General features: G+C 46.1%; 2 protein-coding genes across 2 annotated transcripts in view; one reads left to right on the top strand and one right to left on the bottom strand.

Annotated features, from left to right (window-relative positions):
* The window catches only part of LOC119397145 (medium-chain acyl-CoA ligase ACSF2, mitochondrial), a 168,559-nt gene extending 159,874 nt beyond the window's left edge, over positions 1-8,685 (top strand). The window contains exon 13 of the mRNA XM_049416726.1: positions 8,329-8,685. Coding sequence (XP_049272683.1) covers positions 8,329-8,454 — 126 coding nt within the window. The 3' untranslated portion in view covers positions 8,455-8,685. The remainder of the gene's footprint in view (positions 1-8,328) is intronic.
* Positions 8,686-11,901: 3,216 nt separating this feature from the next.
* Positions 11,902-27,685, bottom strand: LOC119395658 (luciferin 4-monooxygenase-like). Its single transcript, XM_037662647.2, has 3 exons — positions 27,545-27,685; positions 17,056-17,313; positions 11,902-12,051 (listed from the first exon to the last, which is right to left on the bottom strand). The coding sequence occupies exons 1-3, from the start codon at positions 27,612-27,614 to the stop codon at positions 11,924-11,926; spliced, it is 456 nt and encodes a 151-aa protein (XP_037518575.2). The 5' UTR covers positions 27,615-27,685; the 3' UTR covers positions 11,902-11,923.
* Positions 27,686-27,911: the final 226 nt, after the last annotated feature.

Raw genomic sequence — 27,911 nt, forward strand, 5'->3', positions numbered from 1 at the left:
TATCTGCACGAAGCATTGAACATAATCAGAGTCCATTCCTGCTTCACTAGTGCACTGACCAATCCAGTTACTGGGTGATACATGTCCGCGTCTTGGTGGCGCCGGCACTGAAGCAAAAATGGCTATAGTGCGTCCGACTTCCGCCTTTTCACCAGTATCAAAAATCTACGAAGCTGCACGCAGAGATAGGCAGGCACGAAGCGAGTGCTTTGCGTTTACTTGTGGCGACGATGTTTATCGATGTTTGCAATATTTTTATAGTATATGCATGAATATTTATGCCGCTGAAACGCAATCGAAGGCGCCGCACGCAGAGTTGTGTGTGTGTGTGTGTGTGTGTGTGTGTGTGTGTGTGTGTGTGTGTGTGTGTGTGTGTGTGTGTGTGTGCGCGTGCATGCGCGCGTATGCGTGCCTTTGCGTGCATATGTATAAAGCACAATATGGGCTATAAAAAAGGTTCAGCTTCTGTCTTCGAGGACTCATCAAGTGAAAATACTTGTTTCATGAACTAGTATACTGCGTTGGTCTTTGCATATTGAGCGAACGGGAAATGGTCTATAATACTTCCCGTGTTTGATTGTTCACGCAAGATTAAGAATTGAATATCTGTAATTGCCCCGATTTCTCAATTACTGAAGTCCGCCGTACCTGGCAGCTTACTTATAAATTTTTTTTGCTCGGAAACTATATTTTCCACGTATTTTTTACTCTCATAAGGAAAACAGCAGGCATATTTTTTGCGCTTGCATGATTGCTTAAGTGTGCAAAATACTAGCCTACAGGGTTTTAATGCATATGCACTGTTTAACAGTTTAACTAAGCATACTCGCGCGTATATTGTGTCATATGAACACAAACTAGCGATTTCACAAGAGACATCAACTGAAAATTAAGTAAGTTTGTTGCTGACAACAGTTAAATAATAACTATTATCGAATATTCAGAGGCATATTTGAGTGACAATGCCAGTTGCACCCAGAAACTGAACAATGTTATACCTGCTATTCCAACTTATTTAATTATATTGAAAGACCGCAGCACAGTTGTGGTCTCGACGCCTTTTATTCACCAGAGCCGCCTGACCAACGCTCAGAACGAAGATGACGCTCACAGTGATGATGATTACATACAGGTGAAGAGAATGAAGGAAGCATGTTGTGAATATTGTGCTCACACTAATTTCCCCCTCGCGCGGAAGCGGCCAACCTGGCCGCTGTTTATGACGGTTGTGTACGTCGTAGGAATGGTTTTAAGCGGGAAACGTGGACAACCTCTGTGCCGCGGCAACGGCTGTCAGAAGGCATGACAACGGGAGTTACCCGATAGTTCACGGGAGAAGTTTGCTTGACGATAGCATAGGGGCCGATAAAACGTGGCTGAAACTTATCACATAGGCCAGGAACTCGCGTAGGAGTCGACAGCAATACTTCATCTCCGGGATTGAAGTGAACGACGCGGTGAAAGTCATCGTAGCGAGCCTTCCGATCCTGTTGACTCGCCTCGGTATTGAGGCGGGCGCGGTGGCGAGAAGCGGCAAGGCGAGAGATTAAGTGCTCGCTCGACGACGCCGACGACCCCACGGGGACATCAAAAAAGAGACGTCTAGTGGAGATGTCGGTTGACGGCCGTAGACAAGGAAGAAGGGTGAGTAGCCCGTGGTGCGCTGCGTAGCGGTATTGTACGCGAAGGTCACGAATGGCAAGATGGTATCCCAGTTTGTGTGGTCGGCGTTGATATACATGGAGATCATATCGGAGAGAGTTCGATGAAAGCGCTCTGTGAGGCCATTAGTCTGGGGATGGTAGCTGGAAGTCGTCTTATGGATGGTGTTACATGCGTGAAGAACGTCCTCGAGTAGTTTCGACAGAAAGGCCTTGCCGCGGTCACTCAAAAGCACACGCGGCGCGCCATGTCGCAGAAATATAGCTTCCAAGAAGAAGGTGGCAATATCTTCCGCTGATCCGGAAGGGAGTGCAGCTGTTTCGGCGTACCTTGTCAAGTGGTCTACTGCAGTGACAATCCATCGCTTACCGCTTGCTGATACTGGCAGTGGTCCGTAGAGATCGATCCCAATGACCTCGAATGGAGCGTCAGGACATGGAAGAGGTTGTAGGGGTCCCGCGGGAGATGAAGTGGGTCGTTTGCGGCGCTGGCAGAGCGAGCATGAAGCAACGTATCGTGCTACGCAGGTGGAGAGTCCAGGCCAAGCAAAGCGACTGCGGATGCGTTCATAGGTCTTGTGAAAGCCGAGATGACCAGCCTTGGGGTCGTCGTGAAATGCTGTCAATATCTGTGCTCTGAGTGAGCGAGGAGCGACGGGAACCCAACGCTGTCCTTCGGGGTGGAAGATATAGCGGTACAGGATTGAGTTCTCAATCTTGAAGTTCTGCAACTGGCGACGGGCGCGGGCGTTAGGAGGGCGCGAAGAGCCGTGAAGGCGTTGCATAATGGAGTGGCAGTAAGCGTCGCTGCGTTGGTGAGACGCAAACGTCTCGTTGCGGAACGAAGGAAGCACATTGAGAGCGGCGAGTGAAAGAACTGCCGAAGACACGTTGACGGGGTCGCTCACGGATGGCGACAGGCCGGTTATGTCTGACGATGGAGGTAATGGACAACGGCTGAGGGCATCTGCATCGTTATGTTTCTTGCCGGATTTGTACGTGACGTCAAATTGATATTCTTGAAGACGAAGTATCCAGCGACCGAGACGTCCAGACAAATTCTTTAACGTCGACAGCCAGCACAGAGCGTGGTGGTCTGTCACAACGGTAAAGTGGCGGCCGTAGAGATAAGGTCGAAATTTCTGAATGGCCCAGACAACGGCGAGACACTCCTGCTCAGTGATCGTGTAGTTTTTCTCGGCAGATGTCAGGGTCCGACTTGCGTATGCGATCACACGTTCTCCCGAACTTTCGTGTCGTTGCAAAAGAACAGCGCCGACACCATGACCGCTGGCATCAGTATGGAGGAGAGTGGGCGCGGTGTCATCGAAATGACAAAGCACTGGCTCAGACGTGAGGGCACGTTTCAACGTGTCAAAAGCCATTTGGCCCTCGTCCGACCATACGTATGAAGTTCCCGAGGAAAGGAGTTGGTGAAGCGGCGCGGCAATGGTGGCGAAGTCGCGTATGAAGCGCCGGAAGTAAGAGGCGAGGCCAAGAAAGCTACGGAGCTCTTTGGAACGGTGAGGCGTGGGGAAGCGAAGAACAGCGGCAATCTTGTCGGGGTCAGGCCGAATTCCGTCTTTGCTGACGAGATGTCCTAGTACTTTAATGGTTTTGCTTGCAAAGTGGCACTTTTTGGTATTCAGCTTGAGACCAGCAGCTGCGAAACACGTCAGAACTTCGTCTAAGCGCTGCAAGTGTTGCTCGAATGTTGAAGAAAATATGACTACGTCGTCAAGGTAACATAAGCATGTCTTCCACTTAAGGCCCCGCAGTACAGTGTCCATCATTCGTTCAAAGGTTGCTGGCGCATTGCAGAGCCCAAAAGGCATGACGTTAAATTCGTAAAGCCCGTCAGGTGTGGCAAAGGCAGTTTTCTCCTTATCATCCTCGTGCATGGGAATTTGCCAGTAACCGGAGCGCAGGTCAAGGCTTGAAAAATATTCCGCTCCTTGCAACGAATCTAAGGCATCATCAATGCGAGGCAAGGGATATACGTCTTTTCTGGTTATTTTGTTCAAGGCACGGTAATCAACGCAGAATCGCACCGAGCCGTCCTTCTTGCGCACGAGAACGACAGGTGAGGACCAAGGGCTTGCGGAGGGGCGGATGATATTTTGCTTGAGCATATCGGTAACGTGCTTGTCGATGATCTCGCGTTCGCTAGTAGATACACGGTATGGTCGGCGGCGGACAATTGAAGTTCCATCAGTGTGTATGCGATGAGCTGTCACCGAAGTCTGTCCTAGAATAGGGGAATGTATGTCGAAGGAAGATTTATGCTTCGACAACAGCGCTAGTAGCTCATCTGCTTGCGGCGGAGTTAGATCCGTGCTGATTGCATTGGCGAGAGCTGTATCAGGACTAGTATCTGTAAGTGAGCGTGGTTGCGCCGCATCAGTATTCGTAGCCACCACAGAGAGAGGTTGCCTGTCCACGCCGCAAACGACAACAGTGCCTTTAGGAAGAAGAATCGGCTCATTCGTGACGTTGAGTACAGCGAGACAGGCGGTGCCGTTGGTGAAGCGAAGAAGACTCGACGCTATTGCAATCCCCTTGGAGAGACAACGGGCTGACGGAGCGACTAGAACATCACCGTGGTCAATGATATCTGAAGCAACCGTGAGTACTTGTTCGTGGCGAGGTGGCACCACGGAATCTTGGACGGTTCGTAAACGGTGGCGTGACCAAGATTCCTCGTCGGTATCATCAGTCTCTCGCATGTGTACGAGGCGTTGTCGACAAGAGATGAAGGCGGAAGCACCAGAAAGAAAGTCCCATCCCAAAATTAGCATATAAGCACAGGAAGTCAATACGGCGAATTGAATATGGTGCCGGATCCCATCAATAAAAACACGAACGGTGCACTGTGCTGACGGCCGTATCGTAAAGTCGTTTGCGCTACGTAAGGAAGTGCCAGTATAAGGTGTAGTAACCTTACGTAGACGACGACACAAATCCGCATGAATAACAGAAATAGCAGCTCCCGTGTCCACCAATGCTTGAAAAGGCACCCCTTCAGCATACACTAATAACAAATTGGCCGGGCCCTCTGGAGGTTTTGGTGTTTGTCCAAGCGATGCAGCTTTCCCTCCAAAAACTGCACTACCTAGTTTTCCGAGCGGTATTCAGAGGCATGGGTGACCGGCTGTAGAGGCGATGTTGAGCGGCGCAGAGGAGAAGGGGAGCGGCGGCGTCCTGGACGGTAGGTTCGAGGTGCGTCGGGAGGAGAGGACGGGGAGAAGGAACGTGTTGGAGCGCGGCGCTCGTACTGGTTAGGAGAGGACGTCGAATCCCTTTCGTAAACATCGTAGCCGCGGCGTTCGTCCTGCTGGCGCTTGCGACAAAACCGTGAGATGTGGCCTCGAATGCCACAATAATAACATATTGGGCGAGATGAGCGCCAGGGGGTGTAAAATGCAGGAGCAGGTGGGACAGGTGAACGTGGTGCAAATGCTGCTAAGTTGGTCTGAGCAGGCACAGGATGCACGCGCTGAACCAAAGCAGGTTGCATGGCCGCGATTTGCGCATACGTCGCGGGCGGAGTTGGTGGCGTCGGAGTGTCAGGCGTGATAGCGCAAGCCATTGAGGACAGCTCCTCTTTGATGATGTCGCGCAGGCTAGTAGCCGAGGAGTGAGGCTGAGGGGCGGGCGGACAGAACAGTCCTTGCGCTTGAAGCTCTTCGCGAATCAGAGTGCGAATCAGCGTACGCAAATCCGCATTCGAAGAAGGTCGGCTGTCCCAGGCGTCTGGGTGCAAACGGATGGCTTGTAGTTCGTCAAGATGCTGGCAAGTCGTGATGACATCCTCGACGGTGCTGGGGTTTTTGACGGCCAGAGCGTTGAACGCGACGTGGCCTATCCCTTTGAGGATGTGTCGAACACGATCAGCCTCCGTCATAGCCGAGTCCACGCGGCGGCAAAGGGCAAGGACGTCTTCGATGTACGAAGTGTACGTCTCCCCTGGGTGTTGTACGCGGCCGTCGAGCTTTCTCTTCGAGACTTCAGAATGAATGTTGGGTGTCCCAAAAATTCTCCGGATTTGCTGAGCGAAGGTAGGCCAATCAGCGAAGATGTCCTCGTGGTTAAAAAACCACGTTTTCGCTACGTCGGACAGATAGAATGCGACGTGGCGAAGTTTTTGAGGATTGTCCCAGTTGTTATACACACTTGTCATGTCGTACTCCTTCAGCCATACTTCGACATCGTCGCGTGGGAGACCGGAGAAGATAGGTGGGTCCCGCTGCCGGGCGGTGACGGTATATGCTGGGGCGGGTGGCTGGGCGGGGATGCCGGATGGACCAGGCAGCGTGTCTTGGGCCATGACAGCGGATAGGCGGAGCAAGCGGCGACCCGAACGAAGCTCCAGGGGAACTCGATGCCGTAGAGGACTTGGGGATCGAAAGCAGCCTCCACCACTTTGAAAGACCGCAGCACAGTTGTGGTCTCGACGCCTTTTATTCACCAGAGCCGCCTGACCAACGCTCAGAACGAAGATGACGCTCACAGTGATGATGATTACATACAGGTGAAGAGAATGAAGGAAGCATGTTGTGAATATTGTGCTCACAATATATTTATTCGTTATTTATTTATTTATTTATTTATTTATTTATTTATTTATTTATTTATTTATTTATTTCAGTACTTCCCATGCCATGAGGGTGGCCCAGAAAGAAAAGTAGGAAGGGGCGAAGCATGTAGGGAAGGGTGTTTCTTCTCCGGTAACGTGAAACCTGTGGAGGGGCGAAGCGTGCAGGGTGCGCCGATGTTTCCCACAGCAAACTCACTCCTAATGGGCAATGAGAGACAGGAGAAAGATTAGACACAGAGACCCGCAGTTCGCTTTTAGTTAACGTGCACGCTGCGAATCTTTATTGTTCAAATACGCACAAGAGAAATCTCCCATCGGCGCTACATTGCAGGTCAAGATCCAGTGCCTATATATAGAGGGTGGCGGACGACCGGTTGTGCAGCACGAGCAGTCGGTTCTTTCAATCAAGAAACACGCTCGCAGAAGCTGCCTGCGTCGGCGTTGTCTCTCGCGGGCGAGGACGCGTTCTCGTTTCTTGCGAGCTGGTAGTACAGCGTTCATCGCACAAGGAGTGTTTCCATAGCCAACGCGCGCCGTTCACTCTCTCTCGCCACACGGCGAGCGCTGAGGCGGTGGCGCCCTCTCTTGCGCTCAAGCAAATGGACCGTCACAATAGCAGACGACGATGCGCGTCGCCACGCCATGACCCTAAGATGCTTCGCCCCTAAAACTGGGTTACAAGTTGGAAATGGCCGTCTTGACGGGCGTATGATCGGGATTGGTCACCATGGAGGCGGGGAGGTGATTCCGAAGAGATCAACTCTTCGGCCCGAACGAGCGGACGCGCATGTTGGAAGTACATTTAATGGCAAATTCCGGGTTCGTTCTGACGATGATTGGCGAAAATCGAAAGTGTAGCTTCCAAGCTGTGGATTAAGATACGTAACCTGCAATGTGTGGAAAATGTGTTGGCAAATGATATTGTTTGACATTCGTGATTAATTAAGAGATTTGAGTTGATTTACCACGCAAATAACGTTCGCATCTTACACCAATACAATTCTAAGTTGCATTCTTAAAAGAAGACTTTTTAGGAACACTAGAAAGCCCCTTTCCCTGTCTGAATATATAACGCATGGCGTTGTAATGTTTTCTTTTTACACGTTGTGGAGCGACATGTCTCGTGGCATCACTGGTTCCCCTTAAGGTAGGGTGACACTTTGAAAGTGAGTTTCAAAATTTGGCTCTACAGCAGTGGTTATAAAGCTATGGCTATGAAATTTGCAAGGAATTTGAAATATAGACAGGTTGCATTGGAGCTGAAAATTAGTTTTATACGTGTTCTTAATTTTGTTTGTTTTTAGTTGTTTATGTACGTATCTTTTTGTTAATATCTACTATCTGCAGAGCATTGCAATTTTTTGTTGTGGCTACTAACGCTTTACAGACTTGGAAGCAAAATTCTGAGTGAACCGCAAAAACTAGGTTTGTTATTTGTTTTTAAGTTTGTCGATGTGTGAAAATTGCCGCTTATCAGTGGTTACTAAAAATACAAATGCATCTAAGCTAGCGATCCTAGTTGCAGTTATGTATGGGCTAATGATTGACATGTGTGAGGATTTTTGTTCGCCTATGCCCCTTAGTTCTTGAGAAAAAGATACGCAAACATCCAAAAATGTTGTTTTGTGAAAAATCAAATGACACCTTTCGGGGAGTCTTAACGTGCCACGTATATGACTCTCTTTAAAGAGACTCTCTTTGGGGGTTCATGCCACTCTCTTCGGAGAGTCGTGTGACCCACAACAGAGTTCGCGTGTCTCTTTAACGAGGGTCATATACGTGGCAAGTCAGGACTTTCCGAAAGAAGTCACATATACCTTCTTTTTATTTTCTTAGAATGTAGGCGTATACCAACATTTCCTGTCAACGTGTCAAAGAAAAAAAAAAGACGAATAATGATTCTTGAAACCGCGAGTAACCAAGTGTGACAAAGCTTCTAAAATATAAAGAAATTCTCCATCAGATCGTACGATTCCTATATCCCAAAATCGAATTTTTGACTAAACGAAGTCCCATCCCATTTTAATCTAGTTTCAACGCAAGGTAATGGAGTGACTTGTGCTGGCGCAGGTGAACAGTTTGAAAGTACCACGGTACATTGAGATCGTCGACGACTTCCCTCGGACCAGCGTGGGGAAGATCTCCAAGCGAGACATACGCAGCGCCATGGCAGACAAGCTGTGCGGGAAATCCTAGGCGCTCGCCGGAACCTATATTGCATGACATTTCCATGACAATGGCGAAATGGGCCCACTGAGTGCTGAATAACTGCATCTGGGCTGACCCGATTGCGGCTTGAGGAGCACATCGGGCTGCACGATTCTAGCCCGATACAGTGTTTTCTACTGTTTCTTTTTGGAGTGGCCGTTTTCTTCTAGCGCTGTCGTATTCCCTGCACGGCAGAAGTTCAGGTGAAGATGGAATCTTGAGGCGACGAAAACTCTTGGAAACACGGTGTGTCGCTGAAGTCAACGTTTCGACAAGCGGACTTGTCGTCTTCAAGGCAGGAACTGTTTGCCTTAGCTTTGTGTATCTGTAGGCTTTTTCACTCTCTCCCAACCACAAAAGTGACATGCCAGCAATTCTCAATATCCCGCTGCCGTCCTTCCTTCTCCCCCACCCCGCTTTTTTCCCTCTTTCCCTCCTCCATTTTAGTGGTTGAGGAAGCGTGAGCAAAGCATGCTGGTACACACAGCTAACGAAGGCAGTTGCTGTCTCGAAGACAAGACTGCTTTGTCGAAACGTTGAATCTGGCAACACTCCCTGTTCAAGGATTTTTTTCATTTGTTTCCTACAAGGGATTCTTCTGCTGTGATCCAGACGGCAAAAAAAAAAGCTGCAAATGTTCCGGGGATTGTTTTGTAGAATTAGCAATAAGAAAATTTAATGTTTTTGTCGAATGTGTAAATATAAAGAAATCATCTTCATGATGTTGAATACATTCGCTATTCAACCGGAAATGAAAATTTTAGCTGTTCTCAAAATTACGGAATTGCCTTTTGGCGTAGCGACGTTATTAAGCATCTAGAATTTGTTCAGCTTATTTGTTCACAATAATAGTTCTAGCGAAATGGGCTAAATAGAAAACATACTTGACACCCTGAGTAAATTCTTGGTCACTTTTCTGACATCTACGAAAATAAGAGAATAGACTCATTAATAAAAAAGGCCGAAAAAGTGGATACTCTTCAACGATATTCTGTACAGGAGGAGTACAAATAAACTTTTGTTGTACGAAACACGGAGAAAGCTTTTTCGCCCGCAGTGGGCGACTCTCAGTTCAGATAGCCGTTCGCTGATGCCTTCTCTACCTGACTGCGCTGATCCTCCAAGCTCTTTGAGGTGAACATCGCCTCCTACGTTGCTTCGGTTGCTTGTATCGGTCCTGCAGCTTGGTCTTGATATCTTTCTCGTGGTGTGGGCAGAGCAGCACCAGGCGTTTGAAAGTGTCCGGCACATTACAAAAACGGCATAAGTATGAAAATTTGGTGAGGTTAATTCGGTGCATAATAATTTCGTGGTCTGAATAGAAGATACAGGAAATTAACGGCGTGGGAATAATGAATTTTGTAACCGAATCGAATACTAATCGAATAGTGATGACATTGCATCGAATACAAATACTAATAGAATTATCTTCGAATAGTTTTTGGAAAGTAAGGCAACCACTTTCAAAACACTCTTCGAACTTAAGAGAAACTGAATACTACGCTTTTGTAGCACGAAGCCACTAGGAAAGCCATAAGAAATTTTCAAAAAGAAAGCTTCTTAGTTCCTGGCGGAAGGGTCCTTAACCCTTACAGCACCTTGCGGGTTTTCGCAGAACTACTTTGTAATAGTAAGTTTTAGAACTCTACATTTTATTTTGCCCAAATTTTCTCAAATTTCACCAAAGAATATTACGGTTACTTTTAACCGACTCATGATAAGAGAACTATGACAAATGAGGTAAGCTCGTATAGACGGTTTCACTGTTTTATAAGCAAACTGCCATGCGCCGGTGCGCATGGAAGATTGTTTAGAAACTTCCATGCGAAGAAATAAACTATAACCTATGCCACAAGAAACTTAGACTGTATATACTAGCAATGGTGCGATATATGAAAAGAATGTTATGACAGTTTTTTGCGTCGTTTCGGCTTCTTATACGTATATAAAAAGTACACGTGGTGCACGTGGTTCATTTTAATTTTTATCTATAGGTTTGTGTATTTACATCAAAGTAATAAATTTGGCTTTCCTGCTTGATTTCCCTTGCTGTGGCAAGGTGCTACTGCGTTGAAGACAGGTGCTAAATATCCAGAAGGGGGCACGGTCGGCTCTGTCGTTAGAGTATGCTTTAAATTTCAATATAGAGCGCAATAAAAACAAAGTGAAGAGAGCGTTCTGTTTCCCTGTGGAAACTGAACTCATAATGCAAATCACTTTCCTTGCTACAATATTATCTGCTACAAAACGCCCTTGATGATCCCCACTGTATTCGCAGAAAAAATCGGTACTGTATACCACTGCCGAACAAACGTTCATCGTACCCAGTATGTCCGCTCAACTGTTTCCACCGTGAGCCCCATTTTACAAGAAATTACCGTAGGTTAAAGTATAATGCTTTGCGAAGCATGCGCCAACAAAGCGCAGATATTTTATATTTAAGACGCCTCGCTGTCGATTCCATGTTCCGGCAACACCACATAAATTATTGGCTAGGACCTCTGTCGGGCCCGATGAGCGGTCGGGCCGGGCCGGGCCGGGTAGGCGAAATTTTTTTTCTCGGGTTTGGGCCGGGCCCGGGTCTGGCTTTGAGTCATCGTGCCGGGTTCGGGCGGGTAAATTTGAATGACCGCCGGGCCCGGGCTGGGCCCGGGCCTAGAATCACGGCCCGTGCAGGGCTCTAGCTCCAACTACAAGAAACACATTTACGATGGATTTTCGGCGTTTCACATTTTGCTATTCACTTCAGGCGTCAGCCCAGGTATCTGTGATGGATTGAAGGCGACGGCGTCCGACGTGTTCCTTGTACTGGGGACCTTCGACTGACGTCTGAGCATCTTCTGAGTAGGCGTTGAACTTTTTTTGCCTTTAAGTGGGGAGAACAAATCTACGTGCTCTTTCTGGGAATCCAGATTTTGTCTCCTGATCACTGCAATCCAGGCGCTCTTCTTGCCTTCATCTGTCGGGAAACAGAACGTTTAGACTCAAAATTAGTTGCCGATCGCAGACTGCATCCTGGCACTACACGTCAGTGCCCGAGTTGCAAGCGCTTGATCGGAATAAATCTATTCACAGAAAACATCGAAAGAAGGGCAGCCGCGGCCGGCAACGCAGGCTAAAACCACGCTAAAATATAGTAAACAGGAAGTTTTCTAGGGAGCGTTTCCGGCGAACGCACAATGCGGCCAGAGAATGGTGACCGCTGGCAAAACCGTCTATACATATACGACCGATCCCGGAAATAAAATTTTGTTGTTGAAAGTTAGCGCTTCTGTCCGTCTTGTACTTCTTGCTCCTCGTTTCTTTCCGCGCTGTACTACAAGCCAGTTAACGATGAACCAACAAGTCTATATTGATAGCATTGTCTACTTCAGCAAAGCTAAACGTGGATGTGTGATTTTTCGTGCATTGATTTTATTTTTGCGCAGAATATTCCTTATCCCATGCTTGTGGGCTCCTAGTAGACCGTAGCCGTCTGGTACAACTGCTTCAACTGCTGCTTCATAACTTTGCCGTTGACGTTCCTTGGTAGTCTCTCAACGAAGACAAGACCACCGTGAAGGTGCTTGAAGGTCTCCGTGTTTTCTGCAAATAAAGCGATAAGAGACAGGAAAGCTTTTACGGCAAGACACGTTATTACGTGTTCTTTACTCACGACCCCCACAGGCTGTACCACATTCGAGACGACCAGCACATTTGCGTGACGTTCGTAGTTGCGTTGCGAAACAATTTGAACTGTATTGAACTTCTTTGGGCAATAGAATAAACATATGTGAGGTGTTGTGCATCAAAAAGGAGACGCAGCCGGATGTAAAGGTGAACGAAATGATATTATCAGTGAAAGAAAATGACCACTGCCAATAGAAAACAACCTACTAACCAGAACTTGTATTATTATATATAAATGAACACATGTTCGAAAGGGGACTTATCAAGAAATAAGGAAACTAGAAATTTACGAGTTTTCACTGTGCATAGAGAAATGATGAGGGTGTGTGAACAAAGTAAGAATTTAATGCTAAGCTTACCTTCGATTTCTTTGCACAATGCTGAACAGTTGCCTCCCTCCCAGACCCGCAAGTGTGCCTAATTGATATGTGATTACTACTAAGCATGGGCAGATGAGTTATGTTTACAACAGTAGAACCTAAATTCCATTCTACTGTTGGCATTGTGTTTGGTTTTGTTCTTTTGTACCCATGCTTGAAGAGAACTTCTTCTTGGCCTAGTTGGTAGTGCTTGCTGTATGCCATACTGCCGCTAGTAAAAAACATACACAGAAGAGAGACACGAACAGGACGCCAAAGGACGGCCATTCGTCGTCCTGTTCGTGTCTCTCTTCTGTATGTTTTTTACTAGCGGCAGTATGTCATACTGTACCCATGCTTGCGCGCCTTACTTTCTTCCGCGAAAACTGATCTCGTATTTTATAGATACTTCTTGATTAAAGTTTATAGTAATACTTGTATTCCAGCATGAGTGCGTAGAAAGGGGGGTTTACAGACGTCAGGTAGTCGTGCAGATTATCTGGCCGCAAGGCTGAAGGAACAACAAAGAGTTAATTGCCTCTGGGTCGCGAGTTCCTCTACCTGACAAAGCTGTTGCGCTAGCACAATGGCGCCAGTCCTCGCCTATATGTATATCCAGTGAATATAGATATACTTATAGATGAACTGGAGATGAACTATTTGCACTCGAGGCTGCTCGGAGAAGGCAGTCACTTGTGCACTACTTTGTTCAGCATTCTGCGAGATGCACCGGATAATTAGCCGAGAAATTTTAAGAGAACAGCTGAACAAAGCAGTGCACAAGTGACTTCCCCCTGCCTCGACAGCGTCGCCGGCACAGCTGACAGCCAGTTCCCGGTCGGGTCACAAAGCCACCAAGACACCATACGCACAATGAAGGGATCACGACGGCGCACATGTCTGAAAACTGGTCTTTCTCTTAAAATTTCCGCTCCCTTAAAGAATATGCTGACCCTGCCCTGAAGTTATTCTACCAGGTTTGGGCGAGTTCGCTCTCGTTCGGCAAAGACATTTATTATCTCATGAACGCGTGTTCATCCTGGTCGTCTTGCGGCCGCGTATCTACGGGGGCGCGGAACAAGCAGTCGCAGTGAGTGTGCTTCTCTCGAGACTTGTAGACAACGGTGATGTCGAATTCGAACAGTTTTCCGCTGCATTACAAGAGGGGACCTGAACAATTCTTCAAATTTGATAGCCGATGCAAAGTATGGTGGTCGCTCACGACGTTAAAGGGCCTGTCGTGAAGGTAGGGGCTAAATATTGATGTAGCCCGAATGATGGCAACACTTTTTTAGGTTGTGAAATGATTTGCTTCCGCCTCCTACAGCAACCACTTTCCATCAAGTATAACCACTTTAAATTCGTGCGTTTCTTTTTTTTTTGGAAGCTGCACGATGAGGCATTCGTCAACTTTCTCGGCGTGCCACTTTCCAGCAGCTAGAACAAAAAGTATATTTTCGTTTTGCTGGAAGTTATTAAACGAGTAATAAATCCCGCCTATATTTCACTTGTGATTTGCTCCTTCTTATGGAAAAGTACGGCATGACTAACTTCAGAGGAAATAGATATACAACTGCAGAGTAATTATGACTATTATTTTGAAAATGTGCCCACTAACACATTCGCACCGTTTTTATTATGCAATAGAATGTCGAGTGCCTAGGAATAAAATCGTGCATGTTTGACACGCTTAGGGACAAACCGTCATGCGAATGCCTCGAAATTCTCATTTTAATTTGCTGCTCAGCATGCAACGTGGTTATAGTGAAATTTACAATGGCACCATGTCTTGCAGCCTTAACGGAATCATGGCTCAGATCTATGACAACCTGCAAAACTGACGCACCAGATAATTCTTCTCCAAACTCTCAGCTGGAGGCCACGGTTAGTCTCATAACTGTGCGCTACAGAACGCACCACACCGTTCTTTCAAATTAAGCCAAATTGCTACTGCTTTGTTCAATCTGCATTGCCGCTTATTTGTTATGCATTCATCTCACGTTTTTCAAGGTATAACGTTTCGTTGAATGTAATTTTTTGTTATTTTTGCGTAACCTTATATTAGTGGTTATGCAGAGTAGCCTATAGACTCGGAATTAGTGTTGCGGAATGTGCGTCTCCATTCCATTCCAATTCCATTACGGGGAATTAGAACTTGCCGCAACCATTCCTTTCAATTGCTCGGAATGAAAAAATTTGCCCATTCCCACTCCGGGAATGGCCGGGCACTTCAATTTAACTCCTGTAATTCCTCAACGTAGGAAAGCCATCTTGATAGTTTTATCGAGTTAAGAAAATACGCAAAACACGTTACCAATGTCGAGGGATAGTAGCTTGGTGACATATCTCGTGCAATACAACCACCCTACTAATTCCCATAGGGGCAGTTCTGCCGCTACCTATAGTATTTGCGTGGTCAGCATATTTCAACGAATGGTGATGTTTCAATATTGTTTAAGCTTAAATGTGTTAATGCTAAAATGACGACATAGCGTATTTTTATTGCGATAGCAATTATATGGACAGTCTCGGCTGGAAAATGTCCGCCCCCGTCGCCGTCATGCACCGTATATGTATAAGTATGTATATATATATATATATATATATATATATATATATATATATATATATATATATATATATATATATATCGGAACGCAGGTCCTCCGAATAGCTAACGGCGAGAGTTATATACACACCCTTTGCCGCTGGACGGACTCAGAGATGGCCGACGCTCATAAGCGTTTCTTCATTACCAGCGAGATGGCGCTAGGAGCGCGATGAGCGCATTTAAAAGTCGTGGGCGAGCTCGCTCGCTTCTTCTTATATTTGCGCAAGGAGAACCTTGGCCTTCCGCTGTCTGCTCGCGCGGTTTTCTCGTGGTGAGGGCAAGAGGGATGTTTCAAGCTTTAACCGTGATGTCCGCGCTCATGTTACGGAGCGCCGCTAAACGACGCCGCTAAACGAACAAACAGAAGATGGGCGCGAACTATCAAGTGTCACAGCTCGACACTTGAAGCACGCTAGTTTCCTTCGCTGCTTCGGCCGCCTTTGTAACAGGAGCGCTGTTCAAACTGAGAGTATCCATTGGCGAGCCTCACTTCGTATAGCATTAGTTTCTTGCTATCGCATTCATTGCTTCGCCCTTGCGGCGAAACTGTGATTTTTTTATGCTGACAAAAGTAGTGTTCAAGAAGACTGAGTAGTTTGGCCACGCGTCTGGAGCGGTCGTGAATATGGCGGAAACTAAGATTTGGTTAATGGGGAACAAAACCCTCTAGATCTGCTGCTATTAGTTGGAACAGTGCACCGGTCCGGCACCTTGTACCTTTGCATCGAGCGAGGAGAACTTTCTGTGTTTGCCTGTGCGCAGGTATGCAATGTCTTGTTTGTCGCAAAGTGTCGCAAAGGTTATTTGAGTGTGTCAGGTAATAAACTGCTTGTGAGTTAAAGATCAGACTGTGCATAGAGTATTCGCTACTTTCGTGTAGGGGGTATCAATTGAAACCTACGCGCACGGATAATTTGTTTCTCCCTTCAGTATCTGCTGGGATAATACATTTTTTTGCACACACTAACTTATGCCTCGGTTTGTAGTAGGCGCGTTGCTTATAAATATACCGTGCTGTAATCAGTGAAGCCATAATAAAAAATACTGCGTTATTGTTAAATTCGAGGCTCTGACTTACTGATGTTTGAAGTTGCAAAAACAGCGCGTAGACGAAAACGGGCCCTATTTTCAGAAAAAGACGTAATTCCATTCCCATTCCATTCCGTGCAAAAGGCGCTTAATTCAATTCTCATTTCATTCCTCCAAGCGTTGTTCTCATTCCATTCCCATTCGATTCCGGGGCGCGAAAATGTGGAATGATTCCGGAGTCATTCCAATTTCGGAGTGGCAACTCCGCAACACTGCTCGGAATAGATAACCAATTCTTATAACCTATTAACCGCAAAGTATATATTATTAAGAGCTGAATGGACCTAAAAATAAGGGCCAAGTATTATAACAGCTAAATAAAAGCTAAATAGCTCCTTTACTCCAGCGAGGACATTGACGAATTTTAACCGAGTCTTCCGTGGTGCATCAGTTCTATCCCTATGAATTAATCCTTGTGTTGATGGAAACAAGCGGCGCCATTGATGAATGAATAGGAAAGCAGTGTGGATTTATTTGCAGCACTGGCAACGCGGCCGTCACCCGTAATAGTTGATTAGGCATGCTCTACTTAAGAAACACGTGAAAAGTAAAGATTAAAAGCAAAGGTACTTTCTGTCGATCATTTTGGGTGAGTGATAGTATCCTCTGAGGCAGCTGATCGCATAAGAAACGTGGAAATATATTAGGGAAAAATAGAGCAACTCATTCATGCTGTTGCGGTTTATCGCGGTGAATTGGTGAAATGTTTACAATTGTACGTGATCTGTAAAAGATGCGCACTGCTTCACTGCATAGCGGAAATGATGAAGTGCCTTTCTGATATCCAAGAAAACTCCAGCAGCACCAGAACATCATCTAATACAGCGTTAGCCGTTCTTATGAAAACGTATAAGCACTTACCAGCGACGTAAGCCTTTAGCTGGCTGGCCGTTTGCGCCGAAGCGGCTGTCGGATTCTTGAGCACTACGAAAGCAGCTGGCGCGTCTCCGTATTCTGTGCGTGGTATGCCTACGACCGCAGCGTCAGCGACGCACTCGTGGTTCTGCAGCAGTGACTCGAGCTCGGCGGACGACACTTGCTGGTCCAGGCACTTGATCATGTCCTTCATGCGGTCCACGAAGTAGAAGCGGCCATTCTCGTCATAATACACTATGTCTCCTGCAGAAACAGAATAAATTGTGAGACTGCACGTAATCTGGCAGCCTTGTGTTGCATGTTGATCGAGCAGTGATGCAGTTTCGTAGCAGTTCTAAGCGCGTGTGTGCACCAGTACTGTATTGATGCCGTGCCATGATGCGTATGAAAGTCCTCTTTGTCATATAATCGCCTTGTCTACGTCGCCGAGTCCTCACATTTGGCGCAGTCGACGACGAACTATGCCGGGGAAACCAGAGCCACCCGTCTGCTTCGTGTGAGTTAGTGTTTGCCACGCGTTGCCAGCGTCTCTGCCTTTGCCTGCCCTAAGCCTACTTCGAACTTGCCCGCCTGCACATCGACTACAATGCCACTCATAAACTGGAACGAAGCCACCGTCGAAGACCTCCATGGTTTCACAACAGACTTTATTCGCCATGAGCTTTCACGTCCTAACCTGGAGACGACTGGCTCAAAAGACGAGATGATTGAACGGTTGCTTGCTGATATTGCCCACAACCGTCAACCGTCTGGTATACCCGACTCGACAGCTGAGCAAACTGTTCTCACTTCAAGTACGCAAGTGCTGAGTGACATTGCAGCAGTTTTTGACGCTCTCACAAGTCACCACGCTGCCCGACCTTTCTGCATCGCTACCAGCCTTCAGTGGCGACGGTAGTATTTAAGCTCATCAGTGGCTTGAAGAATTCGAACGCACGCGAGGCTTGGCCTCGTGGACACCATCAAGGATCTTTTTTTACTTTATTCCTCACAAAGACCTGCTAGAAGTTGTGGAACAATCTATTGACGAATATGGGGCCATCAAGTTCCAAAATGAAGCCTTGATATCTGGTAGCCATTTTTTAGGGCTTTTAAACTTTTATCTCGCGTCAACATTTATTAAATGGGATGATGCCGTTTATCTACAGAAGAAGGGGGTGTGTATAAGATCGTGCATTGCACCCATACTCAGCGACCTTTTTTTATCCCGACGCGATTTCATTCTGTCCGATAAGTTCACTAAGACAAAAGTGCGAAAAGCTTTTCGTTATGTTGACGATTTCTTGTTTTTTATTGAGTGTGCCTCAAGTGACATTGAACGTCAGGTTGCAGAAATTCTGCCAACCATTAAGGATTGTCTGGTTCCCCTTGACGTAACGTATGAAATACCGCAAGAAGGTACCATCCGGTTTCTAGACCTTCGTCTGTTTTGTGCAGTAGAACGTACTTGCTGGTGCTATGAACCGCGCTCAGAAAAGCCTCTCCTGCAGTACAATTCAGCGCATTCAAAACTAATAATACGAGGGGTTGCCAGAGCATGCTTTAGGAATGCCTTGATGAAGTCATGTTATCACACTGTGGCCGCTAGTTTTGCAGGACACAGCAAGCGATTATTCCTGACGGGCTATCCAGTGTTGGTGCAGGTGTCAGTGGCTGAGGGCTTGTTGCAAGGTTCACGTAAGCGGAGACGTCCGCAGAACAATGGTGTGCCAGATGCTGGAAAAACCAGTGTCATACCCTATGTGCATAAAGTTTCACACCATTTGAAGAAGACTGCCCTGAGAGAAAACGTCCGCGTAGTTCTCAGCCCCAGTGAAACTAAATCGACTATGCAAGCTGACGAATCCTATGAAGGAGTCGCAATCCGCCTGTGGAAAGAGGCATGTGACTAGGTTTGTGGAATGTTCCCTAGCTGTCGTGTATATGTTCCCTCCGTCGTGCGATGCGGTTTACATAGGACAGACGGGTAGGTGTATCAATGACCGCCTACGCGAACTTTGTTGCAATGTAAAAAACAAGGTTTCCTCAGGCAGTTTCCTGGCTATGCATTGTAAGACGTGTGCATGCACTCCATTGTTTGACCGTTGTGTCGTTTTGGGCCGCAGTCGTAATCAGTTGACACGTGAGATCATCGAGGCGAATTCTATTGCGAAATGTGTGAAGCTGTGTGTGAGTACGCCATCTATAGCCTTATCTGAAAAAGAGATCGATTTTCTTGAGCGTGTGCAGTGAGGTGTAATTAATGTGATATTTGTGTAAACTGGGTTTTCTGGTCACGTGTGCTGCGCCACATGTTTGGTTTTTCGTCAGGTAGCTGCGTCACGTGTGCTGTGACGTGAGCCATATAATGTGCTGTAGGGTCATGCAATAAAATAAAAGTTGGAAGTTTAGCGCTCATCCTGTTGCCTGTGTTTCCTTCTTCGCTGAAGCCTCTTTTCTTTATGCTCAAACTGAGCTGCGCTATACCAATACGTTGTCATAATGCACCAAGTTGCCCATTCTGCAGTACCATCTAATCTCCTCGCAGTAGCGCTTGGTAAGCTCGGCGGCCCTGCTGTAGATTGGAAGAGCATGGCAGGAAACCACTGCGACACGTGGGAAAATTTCAACATAGCGTTCGAGAGCCAGTTTGATGACAGGCTTCCACTCCTGCAGTGGCAGCACATAGTCACCAGACGCGTCCAGTCACCCAGTGAGAGCCTCGTCGATTACTCTTTGGCGAAACTGTGCGTCATTTCAATATGTCCTGTCCAACTGACAGATACTCAGCGGATTGAATATGCCCTACAGGGAGTGCGCGACGCTCACTTGGCAACTACTATCGCTGCACAACGTCCATCAACTGTGAACGCTTTCCTTGACATTGCCAACCAGCTCGACCAAACGATGGAACAGTTTTCTGTTTTTCCAAGTCAGCTTCCTGTTGCTTCCAGAACATCGTCACGAGCGACTCCCATGCCTGTGCAGCAAGTTGGTATCATGAATGACACAGCTTCTTCACAAATCAATTCGCCTGATAGTCACCAGTCCCGTGTCAAACTTCCTTGTTACCATTGGCACAGCAAGACAGTAGTTATTCTGCCATCAGCTCCCGAAATGGCGCACCTGCTTATCGCCCCGGCGAAGAATTAAACAAGGCCATATGCTACAATTTTCGCCAAACTGGCAATCTTGCATCGAAGTTCCCTCGTTCCAGATGCAATGCTCTGCTTTCCAGCCAGCAAACGAGCCTTCGTTTCATGGCGTGCTTTCAAACTTCAGAACTGCTCGAGGAATTACTTGTGCAGTGTGCTGTAATTCCAGCCGACATTTCACTTATAGGCACTGTTGGCGCCTTTCCAGACAGTGGTTCCAAACACACCATACTCTCGCTGAACGTAGTTCAATCTGCCGACCTGTTACCATGGGCCAAGCCCCCCATATATGTTGTAGGTGGTGGTACCGTCACGCCAGTTGGTACAATATGTACTCGTATTTCTGTGGGGACTATTTCTGCAGTGCTTGAGGTTCTAGTTCTGGCTAGCAACCCCTTGTCTTTGATTCTGGGAGAGGACTGGTTTGAGGCAGCTCATGCTGAGCTCCTTGTACGGCTACCTCATCCAACAGAAATTCAACATCCCAGCACGGGTGTCGTGATGCGATGCCTGGAGAAGGCGCTGCCAAGAATGTCTAGTGCTGTTGTGTTGTCCAGTAGTCCTACGTCTCCTTTCACACAAGCAGCGCCTTGTACAGGCTGGTTGCAGTTTTCGCCGTTGGCGGACAGCATTGAGCCCACATGGTTATCCCTCGAACAAAATGAAGAGCTGCCTGAAGTGAAGCCACATTAACCGAAGCCAAAACCACTTTGTACGAACGATGCTACGTTGCAAATGCCGTTGCCGCAGCTACGTGCTGCTCACATAGGTCCACACCTACAACAAAAGAAGTTACTGCAGTTCAAAATGTCTTGCATCAGCATGTTGACCTCCTTGCCACTGATGACAAAGACTTGGGCCTTTGCAAAGGGACTCAGTATTCCATTGACCTTGTGCCGGATGCCTCACCATATGCCCGTCAACCTTATAGAAGTAACACAGAGGACCGCAATTTTATTGAGCGCCAATGTCAAGAACTTCATGCAAACGTCTCGGGCGTCAAGAAGACGCGGCTGGACCCGCGACTTTTCCGGACAGCCGGCCAGCTGCCACAGGCCAATCAACTGAAAGCCAAGAAAAAACCGGATGCCAAGGCAAGCCTGGGCTCGGCTGCACTGAATATTGCCAGTTCTCTGTATGAGCTCCGACAGCAGCTCACCCACAAGATTGAGGCTCTCCGAAGTAAGAGACCAGCAGGAAGTGAGCGCAAGGCCAACAAACAAGCCGTCAAGCCAACTGCTGAGGCAACCGAGAACAAGCGACACAAGCCAAGTCAAGACAGCCCAGCCGCTGCGAGCAACACGAAAGCAAGAAAGGCACCCCAGCCTGCAGCTGCCTTCAATCGCGACAGTCACATCACCTACAGTAAGTTCGCACTTACTGACTCGTCACTTGGGGCAGATGCACGACCCAAGGTTGCAAAGAAGAAGAAGGTTGCCCGTCAACTGGAGGTGAATGTACAAAAGATGAGGAACCTTGAGGAATATGCCCCGGGACGACGTGCAAAAGAGGCTCAGGAGAAGCGAAACTGGCACCGGGCTCTGGACAGGGCAGAAGGGATCAAGGTGAGAGATGACCCTGTTCCTCTGGAGGCATCGCTGAAGGCGTGCGAGAAGCGGCGGCAGCAGAGGTGCAAGAAGTGGGATTCACGCAGTCAGCGCGTCAAGCAACGTCAGATGGAGCGCCAGAAGAAACGTCGGGACATCATCAAGACACGCAAACAGGCCAAGCTTCATACGAAGATGAAGCGTCTGAAGAAGAAGGACCTCATTGTTCCAGGATTCTCGGAAGGTGTGGATGTTTTGGTAGCTTCAAGACTATTAGGCTAAAAAAACGGGGTGGGGTGTGATGTCGAAAGCCCATCGAGCACTTCAAAAAAAGGGGGGTCGGATGTGAGACTGCAGGTAATCTGGCAGCCTTGTGTTGCATGTTGATCGAGCCGTGACGCAGTTTCGTAGCGCGTGTGTGCACCAGTACTGTACTGACGCCGTGCCATGATGCCTATTAAAGTCGTCTTTGTCATATAATCGCATTGTCTACGTCGCCGAGTCCTCACAAAATTATCCTCTATACAGGCGACGTCCAGGAGAAACCGGATGCACTGCTCAATATATTAACCGAGCATGTCACTCTGGGCATCCTGCACTATTTATCTAATAGCGCCGGCGCTCCAGTTTTATATTGTCGTACATGGTCTCCGTGACGCAGGCTGAATCAATTATTTTATGCTTTTACGCATCAACATAATGTCTGTCATACGCAGTCGTGCTGTTAGTAATTGATACAGGCGAGCTCTTTCGCGCCATGGCGACAAATCTTCCGTATCAATTACATATTGGCCTTGGTTAAAGTGCTGCTTGACTAAATATTCTCATGGGGTCGTGACGTTGAAACTCTTTATTTGGCCGAACTTGGGCCTTGAAACGGAAAGTCCAACTACAAGCAATGCACACTGTGTACTGATAGCGGCAAACAGAGCGTCGGCCGTCGGTAATCTGAACCGCGGCAAGGCACGTCGCCATTTATGCATGCAGCATCGAACATTCGAGTCTTATTGCTGGTGCTTGCTAAAGCTCTCGAAAAAAATTGACTATTCGCGTCTTGCGTGTAATCTTGACAGAATGATCTCAGACAATCGTGAAGCTTCACAAACATTGCGGCCTGGTCTGTGTCGAGCGCTGCTAACAGGTCCTGTGGGTGAAAGTCGTATACATAAAACTAAAATAAAAAGCGGGCGTGACAGTATAGACATTCCAGCAAGATTCTGTGAATGATTGTGATATCGGCTCAATTCGAAACAGCTAAGCAGGCAGTTGCAAGTAGATTATATATATATATATATATATATATATATTATATATATATATATATCTATATATATATATAACATTTTGGGTATGAAGATCGATGGGTCCGGTACGATAGATGAGTGAGAAGAAGGACTCACGTACGAAATGTAGTTTTATTAACGTTTCGGCTGGTGGGCCAGCCTTCGTCAGAATGAATGTACTGCCCGTGACAGACACTATTTATAAGTGTGTAGCACAATCAAACGTGCTTAGATGCAACACAAGTTGTGTTGCACCTAAGCACGTTTGATTGTGCTACACACTTATAAATAGTGTCTGTCACGGGCAGTACATTCATTCTGACGATGGCTGGCCCACCAGCCGAAACGTTAATAAATCTACATTTCGTACGTGAGTCCTTCTTCTCACTCATATATATATATATATATATATATATATATATATATAGATATATATATATATATATATATATATATATATATATATATATATATATATATATATATGGGTCATTCCACGCCAACTGTCCCAGCCTTGGCGCTTAACCATCTGCGATTTGATTGGAAAAAATCGAGGACTATCTATCCAAAGCCAGAAGCCTCCGCCAAAATATTTTTGGCGGAAAAAATTTTTCAGTGCCGCAAACCCTATGTGAAATTTTTCGGAAAGCTCGAAACTATGACTCGGAAAATGCGTTTTCAAAAAATCTCACCTTCATATATTAGGCTAGGATGAATTTTTCCCTGCATAAAGATCGTAGGCTTATCACTTAAAATAAGTTTCACGAACGTTTACGCTTTCGTGGGTTTTTCATGCGGCCTTAAATATTGACAATATGACCCATATTGGGGATTTTTTCACAGGAAGGTGACATTCAGTGAAATGTAAGATTTTGTTTGAACTAATTGCCAGGAAGTTTTACTGTAGCCAAAAAATAGTTTGAGACGCATATGGCGTGAAATGGTGTGTACAGCTGGCGACAAAGTTGCAAAAAAATTCATTTTTCCACATGTTTAGCCGTAACTTTAACACTGAGGTGGTCCTAGTAAAATTATGCTAAATAGCGCATTTACTAGCAACATTAGCTTTCTACTTACTGAGAAAGTTTTATAAAATTACTTTTTGTTTTAAGCAAGAAAAAAATTTTCGAATTTGTGTTCTGCCGATGTCTCTTTTTGCTGGTGCTTTCTATTCGCAGAAACGCGTCCAGCGGTTAGTACAACCTACATGAGTGCGAGGTTCGCCATGGAATAGCTAGACAACATAATAATCTTTGCCCGTGCTTATTTGAACGCTTTACTAGCGAGTATTGGCCCGAGTCAACGAGAAATGTGAACCCCGCTAGAGTGAATTGAACCACATGCCTCTGTCCATTGAAGGCCGGCATTGTGTGCTTACGCAACAGCGGGAAGTGACACCGATGCGTGTAACAACCCGTTGCCTGCGCAAAGGTTTAAAAGTGGCAAAAGGAACAGATTAGTTGCTTTAACAACGCAGATAAGTTGCACTTGTGAACCAACGCAATCGTATATAAGTGAGTATTTTGTAAGTGAATCGTATGTGAGTGATGATGTTTGACCAGTGACCGTCAATTGGTGCAAAACTACAAGATGCGTTTCATATTACAGCAACAGAGTTTTTCCTTAATCGCAGTATTCTTCCCACTTTTATATCTGTGCGCAGGCAACGGGGTGTGGCACGCATCGGTGTCACTTCCCGCTGTTGCGTAAGCACACTATCCCGGCCTTCAATGGACAGCTGCATGTGGTTAAATTCACTCTAGCGCATTTCTCGCAGACTCGGGCCAATACTCGCTAGTAAAGCGTTCAAATAAGCACGGGCAAAGATTATTATGTTGTCTAGCTGTTCCATGGCGAACCTCGCGCCATGTAGGTTGTACTAACCGCTGGACGCGTTTCTGCGAATAGAAAACACCAGCAAAAAGAGACATCGGCAGAACACAACTTCAAAAATTTTTTTCATGCTTAAAACAAAAAGTAATTTTATAAAACTTTCTCAGTAAGTAGAAAGCTAACGTTGCTAGTAAATGCGCTATTTAGCATAATTTTATTAGGACCACCTCAACGTTAAATTTACGGCTAAACATGTGCAAAAATGAAATTTTTGCAACTCTGTCGCTAGCTGTACACAACATTTCACGCCATATGCGTCTCAAACTATTTTTTGGCTACAGTAAAACTTCCTGGCAATCAGTTGAAACAAAATCTTACATTTCACTGAATGTCACCTTTCTATGAAATAATCCCCAATATGGGTCATATTGTTAATATTTAAGGCCGCATGAAAAACCCACGAAAGCGTAAACGTTCGTGAAACTTATTTTAAGTGAGAAGCCTACGATCGTTATGTAGGGAAAAATTTGTCCTAGCCTAATATATGAAGGTGAGATTTTTTGAAAACGCATTTTCCGAGTCATAGTTTCGAGCTTTCCCAAAAATTTCACATAGGGTTTGCGGCACTGAAAAAATTTTTTCGCCACAAATATTTTGGCGGAAGGCTTCTGGCTTTGGATAGAGAGTCCTCGATTTTTTTCAATCAAATCGTAGATGGTCGAGCGCCAAGGCTTGGACAGTTGGCGTGGAAATGACCCATATATATATATATATATATATATATAGCCTGTGTGTGTTTTGTTGCTGAAAGAGAGCACATGTTGAGTGAGACGTAACCACTGATGGAACAGTGTGAAATAGCTGACATTTACCGGATTCAGCATGCCCATATATAGGGACTCAACAAGTAAAACAGAGTGAAGTGAACGGCATTACCTGCACTGTTTCACATGCTAAGTTACGCAAGATAGTGCAACGTTTGGTTACCAGCGTGATCCTGCAGCCCAGCACAAGCTGCGTTGAACTCCTTGCTCAAATTTTTAAACACAGAGATAGCCTTAAAATTCTCTGCGTAGTCTAAAAATGATATCGAAATAACATCTCAGCACTTAATTCGTGTAACGGTTTGGCATTAATATTCTTACTCTGTCTCAGTCAACAATATAATGTATGTACTCCCACAATGATACGATCATTTGCTACTAAGAGCCAGTTTTATATATTCTATTATTTCTTAGCGCGAACCTTTTATCAAGAGACGAAATTAGTGCGACAGGCGCGATCGTTAACTTCTTACTGAATTTTATTATTCGGACACATATTTATAATGGTAACTGCGCGTCTGCGCCACCCACTCCCACAAATCAGGACACCCAAATGTTATAACTAGTCAGCTAACAAGATAAAGCCATCAGTCAAATTCAAAACGGAAAACCCGTACGAAATATGTCCCCTGACGCTGACGCATGCGCTACACCTACCTAGCACAATTCTTCCTTAGACAGGGAAATAGAATGTACACGTATCCACTGGCGTTCTACCATGGCCATTTCTGCCGTTTCTATGATTTCTCTAGTGTTCTGGTCGGAGTGAATGTAGAGCCCTCCAAACATTTGAATTTCAGGCGTACATCCACAAATTCGGCACTGCGTCACCACGTGACCCTTTCCTGGACCTGTACCGCCCCCCTCCCCGTGCCCGCCCGTGAACGTTATACGTATGCTCCCCAAGCGGTCATTTAGGCACCGGTCGTTCAAACAATCATGGACTACCAGTTTGCTGCAACTTGCACATTGCTAATGTACATAGTCATGCAAAAGTAAGATATTCGGTGTTTTATGTAGCTTCTATTGCTAGTAAATTTTGAACTACAAATGTTTGGCATTAAAGTGACAATTACACGCATCAAACTTTATGTTTTCGCCTCCTTGTTGCACGTATCGCATTAAGCTAGTGTCTATTCGCAGTCGCCAATAAACAATAGATATTAGAAAAGCTGTCTTCAGTATGGCGTCAGTACATTACAAAGAGACTTTTTCTTTACGTATATATTTACTAATTTATTATTTGCCTGCATCTCTCCGCAGGGTATTACATCAGGGAGATTAAATATTTAACTAGACACATGAAGAAATTATTGTAGCGCGTACATCAAATTAAAATATTCCTCCTACGCTCAAGCGCTGCGAGCACGATGAACAGCAATAAACTCGCCGACCTTGCATTATTACAAAGTCATCAAATCAGAGCACAAGGCCCAGAGCACATCAAGCCAGAGCACAGAGCTCTACCGCATGGTTTTTTTTATTGTACTGATGTTGGACGTAGAAGTACTTCAGGTCGTTATCATTAAGCATTTATATATATTATTACAACATAAAATGTTCATCAGTACCTCGGTTTTGTGTGCAGCCTTTCCCCAAAGATTAATGTAGGTAATTTGATGAAAAAAAGGGGAGGCTTGCAAACCTCTTCCAGTGGTTGACCCAACATCCTCTGCGTGGTGATGGACAACATGGGCGTATTGTAACCCCGCCCCCTTACCCTCCTACCCGGAAGATATTACATTGGAATGGGAGAGGGGGGCCATGAGCAATATTGGGTTCCTGTGAGGAAAGGCACACTTTAAACCGCGCGCTTCTCAGATCTGCGCTAGCAGAATAATAAAGAAGCTTACCAGTTTTGCACCAGCCATCCTTATCTATAAAAGCAGCTGTCAGTTCAGGCTGCTTGTAGTAGCCGCTCATGACGCTGGGAACCCTGAAGTACAGCTCCCCGTTTTCGTGTGGCCCGAGCTTCCTTCCTGTCTCGAGGTCGATTACCTACATGCACACAACTGTAAGTTATACGCTTCGTGATATTACAACATTGTTATACGAGCAGTTTCAATTTAGCTATTTATTTCAGACAACAAAGTCTGGGATACAAGGGGAGGAGGCAGATGTGCTCCGTCTGACGGGACCACAGCACGCGAATGCACACACTTACGGCACGGAGCAACAGGAACTTGGCTTCCAAACCAATAAATTCCTCCTCAGGTTATC

Source organism: Rhipicephalus sanguineus, chromosome 6 (assembly GCF_013339695.2).
Source record: "Rhipicephalus sanguineus isolate Rsan-2018 chromosome 6, BIME_Rsan_1.4, whole genome shotgun sequence".
In the NCBI taxonomy this organism is placed as follows: domain Eukaryota; kingdom Metazoa; phylum Arthropoda; class Arachnida; order Ixodida; family Ixodidae; genus Rhipicephalus; species Rhipicephalus sanguineus.